At 37.1% G+C, this 22,254-nt stretch overlaps 1 protein-coding gene across 1 annotated transcript in view; it reads right to left on the bottom strand.

Moving 5' to 3' along the window:
- Positions 1–22,254, bottom strand: part of TLK1 (tousled like kinase 1) — a 163,116-nt gene that overhangs the window by 80,744 nt on the left and 60,118 nt on the right. Inside the window, exon 3 of the mRNA XM_081095673.1 lies at positions 10,845–10,916. Within this exon, the coding sequence (XP_080951799.1) occupies positions 10,845–10,916 (72 nt within the window). The remainder of the gene's footprint in view (positions 1–10,844; positions 10,917–22,254) is intronic.

Below are 22,254 nucleotides of genomic sequence, written 5' to 3'. Positions count from 1 at the left end.
AGGGAGAGGGAGAGAGCGAGGAGGAGGAGAGAGGGAGGGGGAGGAAGAGGGGAGGGGAACAAGGGGAGGGGGGAGGGAGAGGGAGAGAGAGAGACATCAATGTGGGAAACATTGGCTGGTTAACTCCCATACATGCCCCAACAGGGGATCGAACCTGCAACTTGGGTATGTGCCCTGACCAGAAATCAAACCCACAACCTATGGGACGATGCTCCAACTAACTGGGCCCAGTTCGTATTTTTAAAAGCCTGAATGACTTCTACTCCCTTCACAAATATACAGCATCCACAACCAAATCAGTACATAAGAGAAATACAATACTTAAACAATCTTACCCTCGCCCTAGCTAAATCCACTGGTTTGGCTCAATGGTCAGACTGCAGGCTGGAGGGTCTGGGTTCGATACCAGTCAAGGGCACATGCTTGGGTTGTGGGCTTGATCCCAGTAGGGGCTTGCAGGAGGCAGCGGATCAATGATTCTTTCTCATCACTGGTGTTTTTCTCTCTCTCTCCCTTCCTCTCTGAGATCAATAAAAATATATTTTAAAAATATCTTACCCTCAATTTTTAAAAACTACCTAACTTACAGGGCCGGCATGGATGTGGTTGAGGCTTGACCTATGAACCAGGAGGTCATGATTCGATTCCCAGTCAGGGCACATGCCCAGGGTTGTGGGCTTGATTCCCAGTCGGGGATGTGCAGGAGGCAGCTAATCAATGATTCTCTCTCAATACTGATCTCTCTATCTGTTTTCCTCTCAGAAATCAATAAAAATATATTAAAATACAAAAATAAAAACTACCTAACTTTCCATCCTCACAGTCTGACTTCTTAAGGTCGTCCTCTCTAGACCCATTTTAATTTGCATTCACATATATTTAAAAGGGGCATATGTACTAAGTCTTCAATATTGATGAAATGCAATACTGTTTGCCATTTTCGTATTTACGGAGCATAATGATTTGGAATTTTCCCTTCTCCGACTTTCCCTTTAAGGCTTTAGTTGTCAAAAAGTACAAACCATAAAATTAAAATATTTTCTCCTCTTTTCATATAGTCTTGTAAGTTCTTTTCAAATGATATAATCAGAATAAAATAAACATATAGAGTAACTGCTGTGGGGAAAAGAAATTTTCAAGATAACTTATTGTGGGAATGTTGGCATTTTCAGAGTAGTTATAATAGTAACACTTAGAACAGTGATTTCATAACCTTTTGCCCATTGTGACACTTGTGATAGAGTAACATGGTCTTGTATAGTATTCCTATAGGCATTTCCTTGAACTCAAATCCCTAGTGATTCTTTTTTTTTTTTTAAAATATATTTTATTGATTTTTTACAGAGAGGAAGGGAGAGGGATAGAGAGTTAGAAACATCGATGAGAGAGAAACATCGACCAGCTGCCTCCTGCACACCCCCTACTGGGGATGTGCCTGCAACCAAGGCACACGCCCCTGACAGGAATCGAACCTGGGACCTCCCAGTCCGCAGGCCGACGCTCTATCCACTGAGCCAAACCGGTTTGGCCCCTAGTGATTCTTATACAGTTACTAGAGGCACAGTGCACGAGATTTGTGCACGCAGGGGGGGTGTCCCCTCAGCCCAGCTTGTGCCCTTTTGCAGTCCAGGAACCCTTGGGGGATGTCGGACTGACATTTTTGGTTGCCACAATTGTGGGCTACAGATATCTAATGCATTAGTCGGAGATGCTGCTAAATGTCCTACATCGCTCAGGACAGCCCCACCCCAAGAATTATCTAGCTTCAAATGTCAGTAACATTAAGGTTTAGAAACCTTGTTTTGATGAATACATAAGAATCATTTGTAGTTGACTCAAAACTACCATGCTATAACTATAGTGATGTTAAATATATTTGTTCAACAAATATTTACTGACCACCTATTATAATTGAGCACTATACCAAGTTCCACTTTAAAGTATGTCTTCAATCTCTTTTAAAATTTATTTTTAATTTTTAAAAATCCTCATCTGAAGATGTTTATTGACGAGAGAGAGAGAGAGAGAGAAATATCAATTGTTTGCCTCTTGTACACGCCCCAACCCAGGACCAAACCAGCAACCTAGGTATGTGCCCTGACTGGGAATTGAACCCACCACCTTTTACTATATGGGACAACACTCCAACCAACTGGCCAGGACAGTATGTCTTCATTATTAAAATGACCTGGCATTTTTTCCTTCTAATCTTGTTTTCATCAATCAGTATAGAACTTTCTTGCTCTAAAAACAACCCACTATCTACATTATGTACTCTTATAAAGTGAAACATTTAGTAGCTATATGTCTGCTTGATAAATAAATGGCTTACTAAATTATGATTTCAAGATTTATAAGAAACTGAAAGATTACCTAGACAGAGTATATCAGAATTTCTAAGCGGGGATCCTTTTACTTTGACAAAGCTTCCCAGATGATTCTGATACATACAGTCTTCCACCTTTATAAAAACAGAGTCACAGAGCCAATGCTAGACCTACATTTGGCTTCCAGTTGACTTTTCCTTCCAGGAGACTAAGGACACATATAGATGATCAGGATAGACATCTTTCCTTTGCTGTGAACCCTATCACCCAACATACTTGATTACAGTTCCTATAAGAGCATGTCCTTTAATGTATAATGGTACTTGATTACAGTTCCTATAAGAGCATGTCCTTTAATGTATAATGGTAGAATCAAATAGTGGTTTTTTTTTAATGAAAATTTTACAAAACAATTCCAGGATTTTTATAAGGACTTAAATCCTGTAAATTTACAAAATTGATTATTAGTTGTTAATAAGGGAGAAAAAAACAAATTTATTCCTCCACTGAGATAATGCATTTATTAGTGTTACAAAATAGACAATTTTGGATGCACACACAGAATACTCTCCTTCAAGACAACACTGATATTGTACATTGTATACAGCAACATGTTATATACAATGTCAATAAAACAAATGACATGATACTTAGTAAGATTTATGGTTTGGCCCACACAGCACAGTAAGAAGTGAGAAAATACTACCAGCAGGAAGGTAAGTAAAAGAGAAAACAGCAGAACCCATCAAGTAGAACACCACAAAGATCATTTCTCAGGATAAAAACATTTTAGAAAATAATGTAGGTAGAAGAATACAAAGAATATTTCTTAAAAAAATGACTAAATGTCTAACAATCTTGAGAAGCTAAACAGATTTAAACAGAATAAAGTAAGAAACCAGGTAATTTATTCAGGGGGAATAGGCATAAAAATGTAACTTTCAGTGATGTTTAGATTATATATAATTAAATTCATTTTCCAAGTTTTCCTATTTCTTATTGGGTGCTCAGACTAAGACATTAAAAAAAAGATTTGTCCAGATTTTAACATATACATACATACACACACACACACACACACACACACACACACACACTTATACTCAATACAACTAAAATTTTAATTAAAAAAAATCAATCTAAAACCTAAAATTTAAGGCCAGTATTACCTCTATTTTCAAATAGAATCTTAACTTCCAATCAATCCTGGGTACTTAAGTGTTCACTAAGAAAACATTCAAACTAAATACCATTAAGAGGGGGGAAAGGAAAAAGTAGAAATGGGTATGTATATAAAAACAAGGTTAAAACAGAAAATGCTCTTATCACTCTCCAAATATGGCCAATCTACTAAGAACAGAAGACAATTCATTTAATCAGTTTACAAATGTTTGTGTAACTTTAAAAGACCTTATTCAAAAAAGGAAAATTTACATTTACAAATCTATTATATAACTCTATAAACACTACAACTAGTTCTAGAAATGGAAATAATTCCCTCCTAAAGCCAGGTATAAGTTAGGTCTAACTAATTCCCTAGTGTTTTTATTTTCTATTTCCTCTAAAACATACATATAAGAAACCAAACAAAATGTGACCCTTTAAAAAGTCTTAAAGAAAAAAGAAAAGCCTTAATGTTTCAAAGTATCTTCAATACTATAACTTTAATTCAAATGAGGGGGAAAAAAGATTAAGTTCCAAGACTACTTCCAAAAACTTAATTCAAAGATAAAGCTAATCAGATCTTTCATAAAATGGCCTCCATTAATCGTTGTTAGAGGTAAATTAAGACAATCAAGGCATAATATATATATTATATTCTTTCATTACAATTATTACAATGCTGAAAGTGGATCTAAGTTTAAATGTCTAGATGCAATAAATGTCCCAGTTTCTGCATATCTATAACTTAAAATATCCTTAATCCTAAATAAGTCAAAAATACCTGAATCAAAAATAAATAGTAATTCAATGCCAATATGCTAAGAAAGGGGTCACAGAAGGTTAAAGAACTGATAATTATCCAGGAGAAAGGGAAAAAAGAGATGGACTATATTTTAAATTGTTCAACTCTGATCCAAGTTATACAGAAGTTTATAGAAGATAAGTATTAAGGATTAAATTGAGGCAAAAAGAGAATAATTTGATGTGTGTCTGCTTTACAAACATTATTTTGTAGTATATTGTATGCAAACACATATGCAAAAATAGACTTAAATGTGCTTCAACATTTTTAAAGATGATATAACTCAATGATATTTATATTCAGTCTTATATTCAATCACAAATATCCCACCGTCGTAAGAAAATAGAGAACTATATTCTAGAATATCCCAAAGGAGAAGTAGGTTGGAGGAATGGCTAATGTTATTAATATTCATTATAAATTCCCCATAAGCTATAAGATATGTAATTTATTTTAGCACTTGGGGTAAGGTGGAGAGGGAACAGCAATTGTACAGCATTTCTAGAAAGTAGAGGTCTTTGTGTTTAGACAAGTAAGGGTGGGTCCTGCAAGAACTGCAGAAGGTGGATCAAGGCAGGTTTTAAAATTTGGAAAACACTGATAACCAATAACATGGGCTCCTTCTCTTAGCCTCATAAAATAATCTGGACTTTTAGCTAGCAGATAAATCAGACAGACCATGTTTCTAACTCTTTCAGGCATTCTAAAACAATTAAAAGGATAAGTGAGCCTTCTCCCTTAAACTCCCTTCTCTGTCCCTCCCTTAAAAATCTGTATCATTCTTCTCACACCCACAATCCACTCCTGGTTCTCTCCTTTGGCTGATAACCTCTTTTTTTTTTACTGTGAAGTAAGAGAAAAGTTATTAGGTGCCAGAAGCTGGTCCATCCTTGCTGCTTGACACAGTCGCTGCAGGAGAGAAACATCTGCACAGCATATGTTTCAAGGGACCTGGCGTATATGGCATAGTGTTCTTAATATGTTTGCTCCCCTTAGTGCTATGTGTTTTAACCAAGGTCACCTCTCCGAGAAAGGTTGTTTCCCCAGGTAGGGATTTTTCCCTGAAGTTAGGGAGGGGATAAAACCCCTTAACTAAGTGCCAGGTGGGTAGTTAATCACTTTAACTAAAATCACGCTTAAGCTACATAATCTTTACTCCCTGGAATGGAGATAAGAAACGCCCTAACCTTTGCAATAGAAATTGACAGGATTAAAATCAACTGGTATAAATACAGATGTAACAAGACAATAAACATCAGAACTTGGCTGGGGATCCTAACCAGAACTTAGCTGGAGATCCTGGCTAGGCTGCTGATCAACTGAACGCTGTCTCCATGTCATTCCTTCTTCGCCAACTCCGTCCACACCTTTGGGGACCCCTGGACCTGCTGGGGTTGGACCCCAGCAATTAGGTTTGGAAATTCATCCATCAAAAGAAAGGCTGTTCCTTGTCATTTCTGCCTACAACTAACCCTGCCCACCAAGGTCTGGATCTCACCATTCATACCGCTCTGAGGAAAAGGTGTTGAGTTTTGGTTCTCCTTTCTTCTTTTTCTTTGGCACTTTCCTTAACCCATCATAGCTTTGCTATGACCCTTTCCTTAGCACATAATATGGCAAGCCTGTTAAGACTCTCAATATTGTCTCCTTTCCTTTACAGTAAAAATTCTGCCAAGAGCTGTCAATATTTGTTGTCATTATTTCATTTTCCAATGCTTCCTTAACCAACTATAATCTGGAATCTTGCGCCCATTAATCTACTAGAACTAAGCCTAAATGACAAATTCTTAGTCACTTTTTACTGTTATTATCTTGTGACTTCTGTGACATTTAATTCTACTCATTCTTCTTCTCCTCTTTCTTCCTACGGTCCACCTCCTTTCAGCACACCCATCTGGCTTGGTAACATCTCCTAGAGTTACACAAACTATCAGGATGAGTTCATCTACAAAAGCAGGTTTTAAACTTTTGGATCTCAGGGCTCCTCTACACACTCTTAAAAGCTATTGAGGACCCCAAAGGGCTTTTATTTATGTGGTTTATAACTATCAATAGTTATCATTTTAGAATTTAAAACTAAAAAGCATTTAAACGCCAGAATACACAAGTGCAGAATCCACAAATTGTCAGTGATGATATCATGTATCATACAGCCTCTGGAAATTTTCACTGTAAGCTCAGGAGAAAATTAAAGTTTTACAAAACCAAATATGTCTTAGCACTGTTATAAAAACTGACCTTGTGAGTCCCCTGGAAGAGTCTCAGGGACCCCCAGGAATCCTGAGACCACCCAATCATTTCACACCTATGTAGAAACTCCTAAGTCTTTCTCTCTAGCCTGACCCCTTTCCTTCCTGAGTTCTCACCTAAAGTTATGTACCTTTAAAAAATCCTAGGCTCTTCCCTTTCCTTCTTTACCCTCATTCAATATTCATCAAACTACTGATTCTACTCTTAAAATCTAGTGGCATTTGAGAACTTGTTAGAGAAATGCAACCCCCACCCCAGATCTATAGACATAAGAATCCTCGGTAATTCACTTGCACATTAACCTCTGAGAGGCATGGGCTGGGTGGTGATAGCATCAATAACCAAAGTGAGAGAATCTGAAGGAGAAGAACATTCAAAGGCAAACTTAAGAACACTAAATTAGAACTCCTCCCACTTGAAGTTTTTCCTCCTAATAGTAAACCATGGAGGTTTGGAGTTTTGTAAAGGCAAAGTATTCCAACTGAGGTTTTGCTTCCTTCCAATCCTATCCCCTCCACATTGCCACCTGGAGAGGGCTCCTTCATTTCCACTTTGTCTTTTTCCTCCCTGCTTCAAGGACTTTCCATCACCCAGATAAAAGCCCAAATTCCTTATTATGAAATAAACGGCCTTTCAAACCCTGACCCCTGCCTATCTTTCACCCTTCTTGCACATCCTCCCTATACCAGAAGTTTGCAAACAATTTGAGTCACCTCTGCAGCATGGTATTTTTTCTAAGCTCCTCAGGGGATCCAGCTGGGGTTGAGAATCACTGCCCTATGTCATGAACAAAACTATCTGCCAAACTTCCATTCAAAAGCACGGAAGTCTCTCTACTGCCTTCTCACATTTTGCCTTTAACCTCTGGAATGAATTCACAGCCTTTCCTAACAACTATCATCTCTTCTTTGAAGATCTCTCTTCTCTTTCCTCCCCTCTTCTCCCTTGCAGGCAGGTGGGATTATGGGTTTCTTACTCTTTGACCCTATAGCACCTCATGCTTACATCAATTACAACAGCCCACACTGTTTATAAAGCAATCTGTCCTCTTGTGAAGGCAGAGATAATACACTATTCATCTTTATATTCTCTGTGCTTGGCACAGAGGTTAGAAGATAACAGATAATAAATGCTCAATGAAAATACAGTAAATTTTTGAATAGACCTAGATTTATGTATAACAAAGCAAAACAAGATCAACACCTTCCTACCTACTGGGTGATTTCATTAACAAAAGGAAAACCTTTTTTGGTCTATAATTCTACATTTAGAGACAAAAGGCTAATTCATATATGAAGTGATTCATATATTAACTGAGATGAAAATTTTCAGTTGAAGTAGATTCAATTACCCTAATAGCAAATATCAGATGCTTTTCAGTTTTAATAGTAAAAGGATAGAAGAAAATAGGTTTCTGAGTATCTGAAGAGAGTAGGGAAAACTAAGAATCTTCATAAATACTAAAAGGGACTCAATAGATAATGTCTAATTGATGAAACAAAATAGCAGGATATGCACATTATTTACATTATAAAACGTAGAAATAAATATCAGGAAGAAAAGCTAAAAAAACAGAAAGTGGGGCGTGGAAAGGGTGGGTAGCCAAAGTAGAGTCCTTCCTGTCTGGCCATGAGGGCAGGAGATGGGGGTGCAGAGGGCCAGAGGACTTCATCCTTCCTGTCTGCCCCAGGCCAAGTCTCGACAGTGGATGAAGTCTCTTGGTCAAAGCCCTACCCACTTCTATGAAGATCACAGTTGCCCTTTCTGTTAGGGAAGAGGCCTGGCAGAGGGAGCCCATGCAAAATGTTCCATTTTTAAAAATTAAATCTGGCCGAAACCGGTTTGGCTCAGTGGACAGAACGTCGGCCTGCGGACTGAAAGGTCCCAGGTTCGATTCCGGTCAAGGGCATGTACCTGGGCTGCGGGCATATCCCCAGTAGGAGATGTGCAGGAGGCAGCTGATCGATGTTTCTCTCTCATCGATGTTTCTAACTCTCTATCTCTCTCCCTTCCTCTCTGTAAAAAATCAATAAAATATATTAAAAAAAAATTAAATCTGATTGAATCTGTACTTTTATCATTAAAAAATAATAATAAATAAATATTTTAGCAGTATTTGTTCATAAAAACAAAAACTATTATTTTTTAAAAAGTAATGATCAGGGAATGGATTACCAAAAGAATAACATCAGAAGACCATGGAATACTACATAAACTCTACTACTTACTGGGGAAACAAAGTTCTTCTGCAATTTAATGTTTACTCCCAACAACTTAACTTAATGCCCTATGAATATCTGTATCTTGATTTATATGAAATTTTACCCAAGGGAATTCATTAATTAAGGTATGTAGTATAGAAATAAAACCTGGGAATCATTTTCCAGATATGTAGCTTCTTACAATGGAAAGACAAAAACAACAAATTTTTTTGCTTCTTTAAATCTTAAGGAAAATGTATAATCTGTAGTCATTTCTAAAATATTGCGCCACCTGACTTAATCATTAATTTTCTAAAACTTCCAGATAAAGAACACAGAACAGCAAAAGTCAAAAGAGTTTTAAGATTTTCTATTGCTGTCCCTACTGTCAAAATTTCTATATAAATAAAGCTCAGTATATCCAATGTTGAACCAAATCCTATTTCACTGCAAATGCCACTATGGTCTTTAAAAAACAATAACAAATCAATATTTTAAATTAAAAATATAGCCAAAAGTGATCCTTGGAATTCTTTAAAGAGTGGTATTTTCTTATAACTGATTCTTTTGAAGGAATTAAATACTGCATCTATAAAGAACATAGAAATATTATTTTTTTAGGTGATCTAACTTTTTACTATGTTTTGCTATTTAAAAAATAAAAAATAAAGAACACCAGATTTGGTGAATGGAAAAGGGAAATATCTAAAATTATTTTACTGTTCTTTATAACATAAAAGCCTGTGAAAGAGGAGGCATGTGAAATTACTAAATAGACTAAAATCTGGAAATGTCAAGAAATATTTCAAAGTCCAGGAAATATAAAGTGAAAACATTCTTGATATAATTTTTGAAAAACTGTACTTTTGTCTAGATCTAAACCTACTATTTTTAAAGGCTCAGTATAAGAGTGTTAATTAAAAAAACCCACAAAACTGAACTGTGACAATCTGGTGCTACAGGGGCTACTAACGCTTACCTCAAGGGAACCTACTGCAGATAAAGTCCCGTCACTTGCACAGTCCTTTCAGCTGCCTGCCAGTTGTCTCTGTGGAAGGGAAAGCCTGATGAGTGAGAGCCCTATGCCACACTCCTTTGGAGTGTCAGGGTGCCTGCACAGAACTGCACACAACTGTCTACCTAGAGATTCCTAGATGCTTTCCATAACACAGGGCTTAAAAAGAGGCCACCTTTGGTATTGCCTTTCCACTGAACACCAAAACTGAATAGCTAAGAGTTTCTGAGTGTTAACAACTTTTTGGTATTAACAAGGTGATATATCTACACTAATCCAAATAGAAAAAAAGACTAAAATGGATCAAATAGAAATAAGTTAACATCGACAGGGAAAACACACACAGACACACACGTACAAATACACTGAAAAGTAAGTAACAGAATTCTGTAATCTGAGAAGAGACAGTATTATAGGCTATAGCCACAAAAACTAAAGTTGAAGCATCAACAAGTAAATGCTAAAACTCAAAGCAATTCCTGTCTATACATTTTTAAAAGATGCCATCAAGTATATCATGCTTAATATGAACTATCCCATGGATTGAAATGACTACTTACAAAATCCAATGTATTTTCTCAGTGGGGTCAGTAAGTGGGTGGGAGGAGAGGACATTTTTCAGATATTTTTAAGTAAGAAAAGGGAAAACCAAGAGCATGAAATTCCAAAAGAAATTTTAAAAAGAGGAAAAAAAAAAGCCCTTATATCTGTATCTTAGAAAGTAAACAAACCCTTACTCAGAGCCAAACTAAGTATAATAAGAAATAGAAAACTGTGAAGCAATGTATTTCAAAAACCACCCTCAACTACTAAAATTATGAATGGCTAGTAACTTGTCTTCCATTAAGAACACCTATACCACAAGTTCAGCTCCATAAACAAAGAAACTATATTTTCTTTCTAATGACAAATACAGTCTTCAGTCTGAATGCTGTGCTTCATAAGGCAGAGTAAAATGCTCCTACAAAAATTTAAAAAGCATTAATATTTAGCATAAGAACTGAAGAAAAAACCTATTTTATTTTTTAAAAAGGTGATTCCAACTTTGACTTTAATAGTACCATATTTAAAATGAAATTACTTACCTCTGATTCTTTGTCACTTAAAGATCCCAAGCTTCCAAAACTGTGATTAGAGCTTTCATTATTTGTTGAAGCCTGTTAAAAGATTTTTAAAAAGGTAAAACTTAGGAGTAATTTTACACAAATACTATACACAAATACTATATCTTCATAAATTAAAATAAAGTATGATTCCTTTAAACAAGGAAGTCAAATTAAGTAAAATATAAGAAATACCAACCTCTTAACACTATAAATATCTTGGGAAGTTTTACCAAGTCAATAAAGTTCTGCTGTATTTTAGGGACGGACTCATTACTTGAGTTTTTAGAATACCAAATTCAGGAGCAAAGGAAATGTGCTATTGTTAGATAACAAGATCCCTAAAACTACTATTCAACATATAAAATCTAATGCTTCCTTAACTAAAGTATTATTTGTGTTCCTTACTTCTCTTCACAATCTTACCAAATTCCATCATATCCCATCCACGCCCATTTGCCTCTTCATATTAACAAACTAGACAATCTTTGGTTGGTTTGTTTTGGCTTAGTGGTTTAAGATTTTTTTTTTATCATTTTGACCATTTTAATTGCTTCACTCAAGAATTTCACCATTTCCTTTACAATATTTTAAATTGTGACAAACAAATGTTATTATTTTGCGGATGATGCTTGCTATGTTTCCAATATGTTTCTATTATGCTTATTGTTTGGACCAACAATACATTAAAGCAATGTCTTACAGGGATGATTAGACCAGGGGATGACAGGCATGCCAATGATGATGCATGAATAAACTTCATGTGGAAGCAGGTATCCTTATTTCCCTTCAATTTGTAAGAGTAGCTGCTAATCCTACCATTAAAAGGTTGCAAGTTCGACTACTGTTCAACTACTTTCAAAACTGGTGACTCAGAGCTATTTCATACATGTTCAGTACTATGCTGGACACTATAAAGCCAATTTTCAACACAAACAACATGCAAACTAATTAAGATTCAAACACTATTTAGAGGAAGTTAAAATCTAATTAGAGCAAGATGATCAAACTTCAAACAAAGAACACCGTAAACAGCAAATTAAGAAGTGATAAACTATAAAGATTCAGGGACAATGGAGGCTGTGACAATGTTTTTCATTATCCCTAAGTCTCCACATAAAAATACAGTATAAACCCCAAACTCACACATAACATTTACAACAAAACTGGCTCACTAGAAATCTCCCCAAAATAGCAGATGGGAACAGATTACCGACAACCACAGCACCTGCATGGTATGAGAGGAAGCAAAAGGAAACAGGGTGTGGAACAGATTTGACAACAGAGACTCCCAAAACAGCAAATGCAACTGACCACTAAGGCAGTTTGAGTACAGAAGCTATATCTGGAAGGGTGTCTGCCCTTTCCAATAGTGACTAAGTGCAAGGGGTCCATGGTGAACTCTGAAGAAGTTAGAGCAATTTAGTCCTATAAACTCTTAAAACTAATCCCTCACTAAGGGTGTCACAGTAAGTATAAACTACTGGGTGTGAAAACAAAACTAAGCCCAACAGGTACAATGAAGATACAGAAAAAGAATATAAAAATAACAAGTGGGGAAGGAAGCAAAGCTTAGAAATCTCAGGAATTACTTTTGAAGAGTGCCCAAAAACAGCAGCAGAGGGAGCTCTATAAGAAAAGTCATTCTAAACCAAAACAAAAACAAACAAAAAAGGTAAACAACAGAAAATGATGTAGGTCATCCCATGAAGTTATTATAAGAAAAAAGACAGTAAGATATAGACTACTGTCCTGATAATAAAAGCATACTAGAAACATACACATTTCACAAAATAGGTGAAAACTAACCTAATAATTCAAAATGAGCTAAAAGACATTACTATAATGACTCAAGACATGAAAGAACATAAATCAGATTTCAAAAAAAAACCAAACCCTCAGAAATAAGGTAACAGAACCTCGGAAAGCTTTAGAAATTGGGAAAAAATGGGTTCAATAATGAAGATTAAGCCTGAATGAAACCAAGAGAAAATAAATACAACAGATAATGATTTAAGAGAACTAGAAGGTAAAAAGGAAGAACACTTTTGAAATCAAAAGAAATGAAGAGATAAAAAGAATGAGAGAAAGCAACAACTACTGAAGCAACAAAGATCTAACATTCAGGTAACAGAAGTCTTTAAAGAGCACTACCAGAAGAAAACAAATAGAACTGTAGTTCAGGAAATCCTCTTTGAAAAATTTTTAAAAATTGAAACTACTGCCTGAAAGTATACAATATGCACCTCAGAATATTTGATTTTTCAAAGGCAGCACTTTATGCCAGAAGAAAATGAAGTAACATATTAAGATATTCAAAGAAATGTGAATAAAGTGTTCTATATCCAGTAAAATTGATTTTTAACATATAGAAGGCATAGACTTATCAAAATGCCAGAAATCAGGAAATAATGCTCTCTTGAGCTTTCCAAAAGAATCCAGACAACTTCAGATCACCAAAATGAAGATTCACTGTAAGAACTGATAAAATCAATATTACTTATTGATAAAGTTAAATAAAAGATACAAGGCCGAAACTATGAAATTTAATGGCTAATGCATGCAAAGTTATTAATAGTACAATATTTTAAAATTGGGGGATGGAATTTTATGGGAAGCACAAGTGAAAAAACTTTGAATTGTTTTCAGTAACCACTGTGGCCATTGTGACAGTACAAGTGTAGTTGCTTTGAGGTTGCCGTGTGTACAGGAAAAAAAATAAATATTTATGTGATATTCTAATTCTATCATCTGGTTTACATCCTTAAGAACTATAATTCTTGATATAGAAGTAAAATGATGTGCTATAAATAAAAACCTTGTAGTTCTGATTTGAATTGGAAGTATCAATATAAATTCATGCGATATTTTTACCTTTTAAAGCAATTTTTAAAAATACAGATTCTGCCACAGGGAGTAACAGAATTCCTCATATCGGACCGATGTTCCCATAGATAACCATAAATTCTGGAAAAATATATAAAAGACAACTATCTGAAAGCACGTGAGCAACCAAGAGTAGACAGACTCTGGATAGGAGACATTTGGAAGAAGGGAATAGACTAGGTGCGTTTCCTGTATTTACAGTTTTTGCTGTAAAGCCCCTAGTGCAGCGGTTCTCAACCTGTGGGTTGCGACCCCTTTGGGGGTCCAACGACCCTTTCACAGGGGTCGCCTAAGACCATTGGAAAACACATATATAATTACATACTGTTTTTGTGATTAATCACTGTGCTTTAATTATGTTCAATTTGTAACAATGAAACTGGGGGTCACCACACCATGAGGAACTGTGTTAAAGGGTCGCGGCATTAGGAAGGTTGAGAACCACTGCCCTAGTGTGAACTGCAGAGCAGCTGAAACTTGGATCATCACAGGCAATCTTACTGGCTTGAAAAACCAGAATGAAGCTACCACAGCAGCTAGAAAATAAAGAACCAAAGACAGAGTTGCAAATTCTGCATATTGTTTCTATCCAAGTCTCTAGCAGCTGGTCACCGATCTACACAAGAGTGGAACAGACTCTAAGCAGTCCAGATAAGGCTAAAACAACTGAACAGAAATGTTAGCTGCCATCCCCTATAGGGAGACATAGTTTAGATTTCAGTCGAGCCAAGTTCATTCTTTCCTAATACAAAAATACCACCAAAAAAATTAATACTCAACAGAACACTAAACCAAATCCCAAAGTCACTCTAATGTATCATTCACAGTGTGCATGATATAAACAAAATTTCTGAACTTATGAAGAAAATAGTGGCCCGGTGCACAACATTCGTGCACATTAAAAGGGAATTAATTAGCGGAAATATTTTAATATTGCTATTTGCCCTTTCTCTATAATAGAAGTGTGAGAGATGAAAGGAAATTAGTAAAATGCATATGAAAACTATAAATTTATTAATAAATAAACAGTAACAAAAAGATATAACAACAGAGGCATGATATAACAAAAACATGATACGAAAACAAAAACATGATATAAAAACAACAGTGATGCAAACAATGACTGATAAAGTGATTAAACTTATTCTAATATCTCCTTGTACACCACATTAGGAGTGAAAACACTTTCAGAGTGCTTGACCAATTTCCCTTGTGCTGAAGTATTTAGAACTTTAACGTCACATGCTCTTCGAACTCGAGAGAAAGCAACGTGCAACTGACCATGTGCAAAAACGGGTTCAGGTAGGAATATGCCTACTCTGTCTAGAGTTTGTCCTTGTAATTTATTAATAGTCATCACAAATGCTGGCATCACGGGAAACTGTTGTTGAATCAATTTAAATGGGAGGCCAGTGTCAGATGGGGACAAATCAATTCTTGGAATCAGAACAACCTCTCCCTCTGCAGATCCTGTTAATACTTCAGCTTCGATAATGTTAGGTTGTAATCTTTTGATAATAAATCTGGTACCATTATAAAAACCCCATTTACTATTGAGATTTCTTAATAGCATGATGCTTGCACTCACTTTCAATTTTAATTTATGACATGGCATTCCCGAAGGAGTAATACTATTAAGAAATTCAATGGGAAAATTTTCCTTTTCAGCATCATCTGTTGAATCAATGGAATCATTACTCAAATATGTGTGAAAATCTCCATCGAGTATATCCAAAATTTCTTCATTTAATTTTTGAATGATCTCTTTTTTTGGACAAAGAATTGCACTTTTAGATATATTTTTAATATTATTCATAGATATAGTATTTCCAAAGGTAGCTTCAATAATAGATCCAGCCCTAGCCGGCTTGGCTCAGTGGATAGAGCGTCGGCCTGTGGACTGAAGGGTCCCAGGTTCGATTCTGGCCAAGGGCACATGCCTGGGTTGCGGGCTCAATCCCCAGTATGGGGTGTGCAGGAGGCAGCCAATCAATGATTCTCTCTCATCATTGATGTTTCTATCTCTCTCTCCTCCCTTCCTCTCTGAAATCAATAAAGAAATATGTATTTTTTTAAAATAATAGATCCATTACAAATCACAGGGGATTTCAATAATATCCGTTCCTAAATGAAAACTGCTATCAAGTTTGCCATCCCCAAGTTTTACTAATCATCCACTATAAGCAGAATCCTCTGATCTCATATTTGTTGTAAGAGACAACTTTCTGAAACATCCCCAAATATTGCAGTACTTTAAACTCGTTTGTACTATGGCTGATCACATAGCATGCGGTACAATACTGAGACATTGTCAAAAATCCCCTCCAAGAAGGAGAACTTTCCCACCAAATACAACATTCAGACTCATAATTTCTCTTAGTAATCTGTCTATGGCATTTATAGCATGACTGGATGCCATGGTGCATTCATTAATAATGAGAAGTTGGGCCTTTTTAATAGTTTTAGCAACTTCACTGTTTATATTGGGTCTAGAAATTGAAGTTTCATTTAATGAAATCGGTAATTTATATTGGGAATGAAAGGTGCTTCCACCAAGAAGTAAATTTGCAATTCCTGTAGATGCTGTGGGTAAAACTACCACCACGACTTCTAATATAATGCATTAAAACTTTATAAAGATATGCCTCCATGCTCCGAGGGCCAGTTCCTGCCTCAAACCTCGCCCTTCCAGGAAACAGCTCAGGGAGGGTGCAGCCCTTGGCAATGTGACCCAGGACTCAGTGCCTCCATGCTCCGAAAGCCGGTTCCTGCCTCAAACCTCGCCCTTACTGAAAACAGCTCAGGGAGGGTGCAGCTGTTGCTAAGAGGACCCAGGACTCAGTGCATCCACACTCTGAGGGCCGGTTCTTGCCTCAAACCTTGCCCTTACAGGAAACACCTTGGGGAGGGCGCAGCTGTTTCCAAGGCAACCCCTGCAGGACTGACTTCCTTCCGGTTGGTTGAGCCTCAGTCGTGACGCCTTACATCCAGGGTTTTTATATAAATAGATATGAAAATGTGACCCATACTGAAATTTATTCTCTAAAATTAAAAAAAAAAAATCACTGGATGGGCTTGACATCAGAATGTAGAACAAAGGAATAGAGAAAAATTATTGAAAGTAGTTGTTGGAAGCTATGCATGTATTTGGAATCACAGAAGTAAAGAAAAAGCAGCAGAAAAAGTATTTGAAGAATAGCCAGAAAATCCAAAATTTGATGGAAGGTGTTAATTTACAGATTCAGAAAGCTCACAGATAACTCCAAGCAAAATAAGTACAAAGAAAATCATACCTATCAATCTTCTCAAAGAGCCAACCTTGTTGCATTAATTTTTCTATTATACTTTTGTTTTCTACTATAGGACACCCCCCCCCCCCAAGACACACACACACACAAATGTATACACACTTTGAATAATTCCAATGGGTTAAATCTGAAAGGAAAGAAACATCAATTGAGCTATCAAAAAAAGGTGTGTAGCCCTGGCTGGTGTGATGCAGTGGTTAGAGCACCAGCCAAGCACTGAAGAGTCAAGGGCACATACCTGGTTGCAGTTTCTATCCCAGCCCCATTGGGGTGCGTGAAGGAGGTAACTGATCAATGTGTCTCTCTCAGATTGATGTTTCGCGCTCTCTCATTCCCCTCCCCCCATTCCAATCTCTCTGAAAACCTATGGAAAAAATACCCTGGGTGAGGATTAACAAAAATTTTTTTTTTGAAAAGTGTGCATACATTTTTTTTTTTGGACACCCTGTATTTTGTTTAATTCTGCTCTAACTTTAATAATTCCTTCCTTCTACGGACTGGGGTCTCATTTGTTGTTCTCCTAGTTCTTTTAGGTGAAACATTAGGTTGTCTATTTGAGATATTTCTTGTTTCTTGAGATAGGCCTGTAATGATATAAACTTCCATCTTATTAGCACTTTTGCTGCATCCCAAAAGTTTTGATGTCATACTGTCATTCTCATTTCCCTTTTTATCTTTTGACATTTTTAAAACTTCTTTGACCCCGTTGTTTAATGAGCCTCTGTTTTTCCTGCTTTATTTTTTGCAGATTATTTCCAATTTCAAATAATTGTAGTTGGAGAATACAGGGGGATATCACTCTTCTTAAATTTGTTGAGGCTAGTTCTGTGTCCCAACATATGGTCTATCCTTAGAAGGGTCCATGTGCATTAGATAATAACATATAATCTGATGCTCTGGAATGAAAGGCTCTGTAAATGCTGATTATATCCATTTGGTCTAATGTGTCATTTAAGGCCTTACTGATTTTCTGTTTGAATGATCTAGTTATATCTGTCAATGGGGTATTTAGGTCCCCCACTATAATTGTGTTTCTCTTAGTTTCTCCCTTTAGTTCTATTAGTAGTTGCTTTATATATTTTAATGCTGATAAGTGTTACATCTTCTTGATGTATTATTATTACTATTATAAAGTATCCAATTCTATCTAACTTTTTTTAAAAAAATTTATTTAAAAGAAAAAGGGAGAGGGAGAGAGAGAGATGGAAACATCAATAATGAGAGAGAATCATCAATCAGCTGCCTCGTGCATGCCCCACACTGGGGATTGAGCCAGCAACCCGAGCATATGCCCTGACTGGGAATTGAACTGTGACCTCCTCCTGTAGTAAGATTTTTGGTCAACACTCAACTACTGAGCTATACCTGCCAGACTGGGTTTTGTTTTTCATTCAATCACTACTCTGCTTTGTGTGTGTGTGTGTGTGTGTGTGTGTGTGTGTGTGTGTGTGTGTGTTCAGCCCATTTACATGTAGGGTAATTATTGATATATTTGTGCACATTAAAAGGGAATTAGAGGAAATATTTTAATATTGCTACTTGCCCTTTCTCTACAATAGAAGTGTCAGAGATAAAAGAAAATTAGTAAACTGTATATTTAAATCTCCCTCCTGTCAGAGTCTGGGGCACCCCGTGGGACCTAGAGTCAAGTCCTCACCCACCACCTGTACATGCTTCAAAAACGCAGGAGACCCAGACCCGGCTGGCCCCACCCGTCAAGCCCCTCCAGGCAGGGGGTGCAGCCTCAGGTACCCTGTCAAGCCCTGCCAGTGAGGGGTGCACCCTCAGGTCCCCTGGACCGGCGCCAGTGGCGCGGCCTGAGGTTCCCCGTCAAGCCCCACCGGGCAGGGGGCATAACCTGAGGTCTCCTGGTCCAGAGCCAGGGTGGGTGGGGGGCACTGCCTGAGGTTCCCCATCAAGCCCCATGGGGCTGGGGGCGTGGTCTGAGGTCACTGGCCCAGGCCAGGCATCATGCAGCCGCAGGTCCCTGCTGTTCGGTTGTGATGTTACAGCGTCCTGGCTAATTTGCATATTCCTCTATTATTAGATAAATGAGGATTTCCTATAGCCATTTTACCTTTTGTTTCTCGTAGCTCTGTGTTTTCATTGTTCCTTTTCTGTTATTTTTAGTTTGGTGGTATTCTATGACTTTTTTCCTTGTTTCCCCCTTTTTTGTCGTGTGTCTCAATTCTAGTTTTTTTTGGTGTAGTTACCACTAGGGTTTATGTAAAAGAAAGCTCCATACTAGGTAACATCACAGGCAAACTACTGAAAACCAAAGATAACAGTGAGATATCGCTTCGTACCTGTCAGAGGGGCTAACACACACACACACACACACACACACACACACACACACACACCAACAACAACAACAAGAAATAATAAGTACTGACAAGGATTAGAGAAAAGGAAACATTTGTGTACTGTTAGTGGGATTATAAATTAGGGCAGCTAGTATGAAAAGCAGTACGGAGTTCCTCAAAAAATTAAAACTAGGACTACCATATGATCCAGCAATTTCACTCCTGGGTATTTACCCAAAGAAAACAAAAACACTAGGTTGAAAAGATATGTGCACCCCGTATTCATTATTTACAATAACCAAGACATGAAAGCAATCTATACCCATGAATGGATAGAGAAAATATGATGTGTTGTATATATGTACACACACAATGGAATGTTATTCAGACATTGAAAAGAAGAAAATCTTGTCATCTGTGACAACATGAATGTACCTTGAGAGCATTATGCTCAGTGAAATACATCAGATAGAGCAGTGGCTCTCAACCTTCCTAATGCCGCGACCCTTTAACCCTTTTCGGTCCAACGTGGAGGCTGACTCGACAGACCAGGCGCTAGGAGCAAGTCCAACATCGAGGCTGAGGTCGACACTGCAAACCGGTTCAACATTCAATCCCGTCAATTAATTTGAACCAGACTGTTTGAATTCCAAAAATAAAATTGGACCGCAAAGGGTTAATACAGTTCCTCATGTTGTGGTGACCCCCAATTTCATTGTTACAAATTGAACATAATTAAAACATAGTGATTAATCACAAAAACAATATGTAATTATATATGTTTTCTGACGGTCTTAGGTGACCCCTGTGAAAGGGTCGTTGGACCCCCAAAGGGGTCGCGACCCACAGGTTGAGAACCACTGAGATAGAGAAAGACAAAAAGACTGCATGATCTCACTTATATGTAGAATCTAAAACCAAAAACAAAACTGAGCTCATAGACACAGAGAATAAATTGGTGGTTGCCAGAGTTAGGACGTGGGGGATGGGAAAGGGGTCAAAGGATAGAAACATCCAGTTATAATGTACAGGCATGGTGACTATAGTTAATAATACTGTATTGCACATTTGAAAGTTCATGAGATAGTAAATTTTAAAAGTTCTCATTATTAAGAAAAATCAATTTTAACTATGGATGGTAACAGAAGTTTACTAGACTTATGGTGATCATTTTGAAATAAGTATGGAATCATTATGTTGTACACCTGAAACTAAAAGCCTAAGCAAGCGACCGTTATGACAGAATGACTGGTTGCTATGACACGCACTGACTACCAGGGGTAGGTGCTCAACGCGGGAGCTGCCCCAATCGCCAATGGGGCCTGTTGGCCAACCTTCTGGTCCCTCCCCCTGGCCAGCACGCCCCGCTGGGACGGGGAACTGGGGGTGGGAGGCTGCGAAGGCCTACCCATGCACAAATTTCATGCATCGAGCCTCTAGTAATAATATATACAATGAAATAATGATAAAAACCAAAAATTGAAATATATATTAATTAAGATAAGGTCAGGGAAGTGTATTTCTATAGGAAGTCAATATAAATCTAAAAATGAAAAAGACAAAGACCTATACTAATCTCATTTAGAAATACAGACAGATAACACAAAAGATATGTAATATAATAAAAGGCTGGATGGTGAGAAGAACTGCCTCTGTGAAGAATGACTGCAGGGCTGGAAGAATGGAACATGGATCTACTAATTTTCATTACAGGCCTGGTAGAACAATGTGGCTTTTGAAACTCTGACCATGGACTGTGTGTCTCTTCCTTCTTGATTTGTAGGAATTTTTTACATATTCAGGGTATAAATCCTCTATGACTTACCTTTCCACTCATATATTGGTGTCATTTAAAAGTAGTTACATTTATCAAATATTTTCCTTTATAGTTAGTACCTTTTATGACCCAATTATGAAACTGCAGAATCAGCCTGGGTTAGGTTGCTACTGGGGCACTGTCAGCCCCAAATCTGTTTCACCGCACCCCTGACCCAGAAAGTTGGGAGGAGAGAGCCGGTGGGTGTCCAGATCCTGAAGGCTGGGCCTGCAGGAGGGGCCTCGCAGTCTGGGACCCCTAGGGGGATATTGGAGGCCCACAGGCCAGGCCGAGGGACCTCATCAGTGCACGAATCCATGCACCAGGCCTCTAGTTAAAATATAAAAGCAACAGGCACATGGAAAAAATTTCATTACAGAAATATAAATTTCTCCCTCCCACATCAGTCCCACTATTAAGAGGCAACTACTTTAAAAAATTGTTAATTAAATTTTTGAATAGGCAATGTAAACAGGCTATTACTTCCTGTTTGTTTTTTACCTTTCAAGAGGCTCTACTGTCTACACTAGCAAATTAAATATACATTCTTTGGTTCCTCCCTTCTTAAGCAAAACATAATGTTATGTAGACTGTCCTGCACTGCCTTCTTTTCTCTTACTATATCTTGAAGAAATTTCCAAATCTACACAGATCTTCATTCCTTTTTCCTTTGCAACTTCCTTTCTTTCAAACAGGTGCAGAGTATTCCACTGCATGTACTACAGTTCAATAAGTCCTTCATTGACCTTACCATGACAGATGAAGAATTTAGTTTCATTGGTATCAGCTTCCCCTTCCTCCTGTTATATGCATTTATATTTTTGTTTTTTCAAATCATCACCTTAAATTTAAATAACATACTTGTGTACATTTTTTCTTTCACTTTAAAATGTGTGACTCATTATGTAAAACAAGAAAATAAATCTTTACATTTAGCTCCTTCTCTCAACATGACAGCTACACAATAACTTTACATTAGTACAATTTATATTTACCTTTACTTCCTATCAGTAATCCTACAACAGAGACACAAACTCATAACACAAGGATCGGCTTAGGGTAGGATTAAAGAAGGA

This window comes from Myotis nattereri (assembly GCF_964212035.1).
Source record: "Myotis nattereri genome assembly, chromosome: 7".
NCBI classification, from domain to species: Eukaryota; Metazoa; Chordata; class Mammalia; order Chiroptera; family Vespertilionidae; genus Myotis; species Myotis nattereri.
The sequence above is the reverse complement of the archived record's forward strand: the minus strand, read 5'-3'. Positions and strand labels throughout refer to the sequence as shown.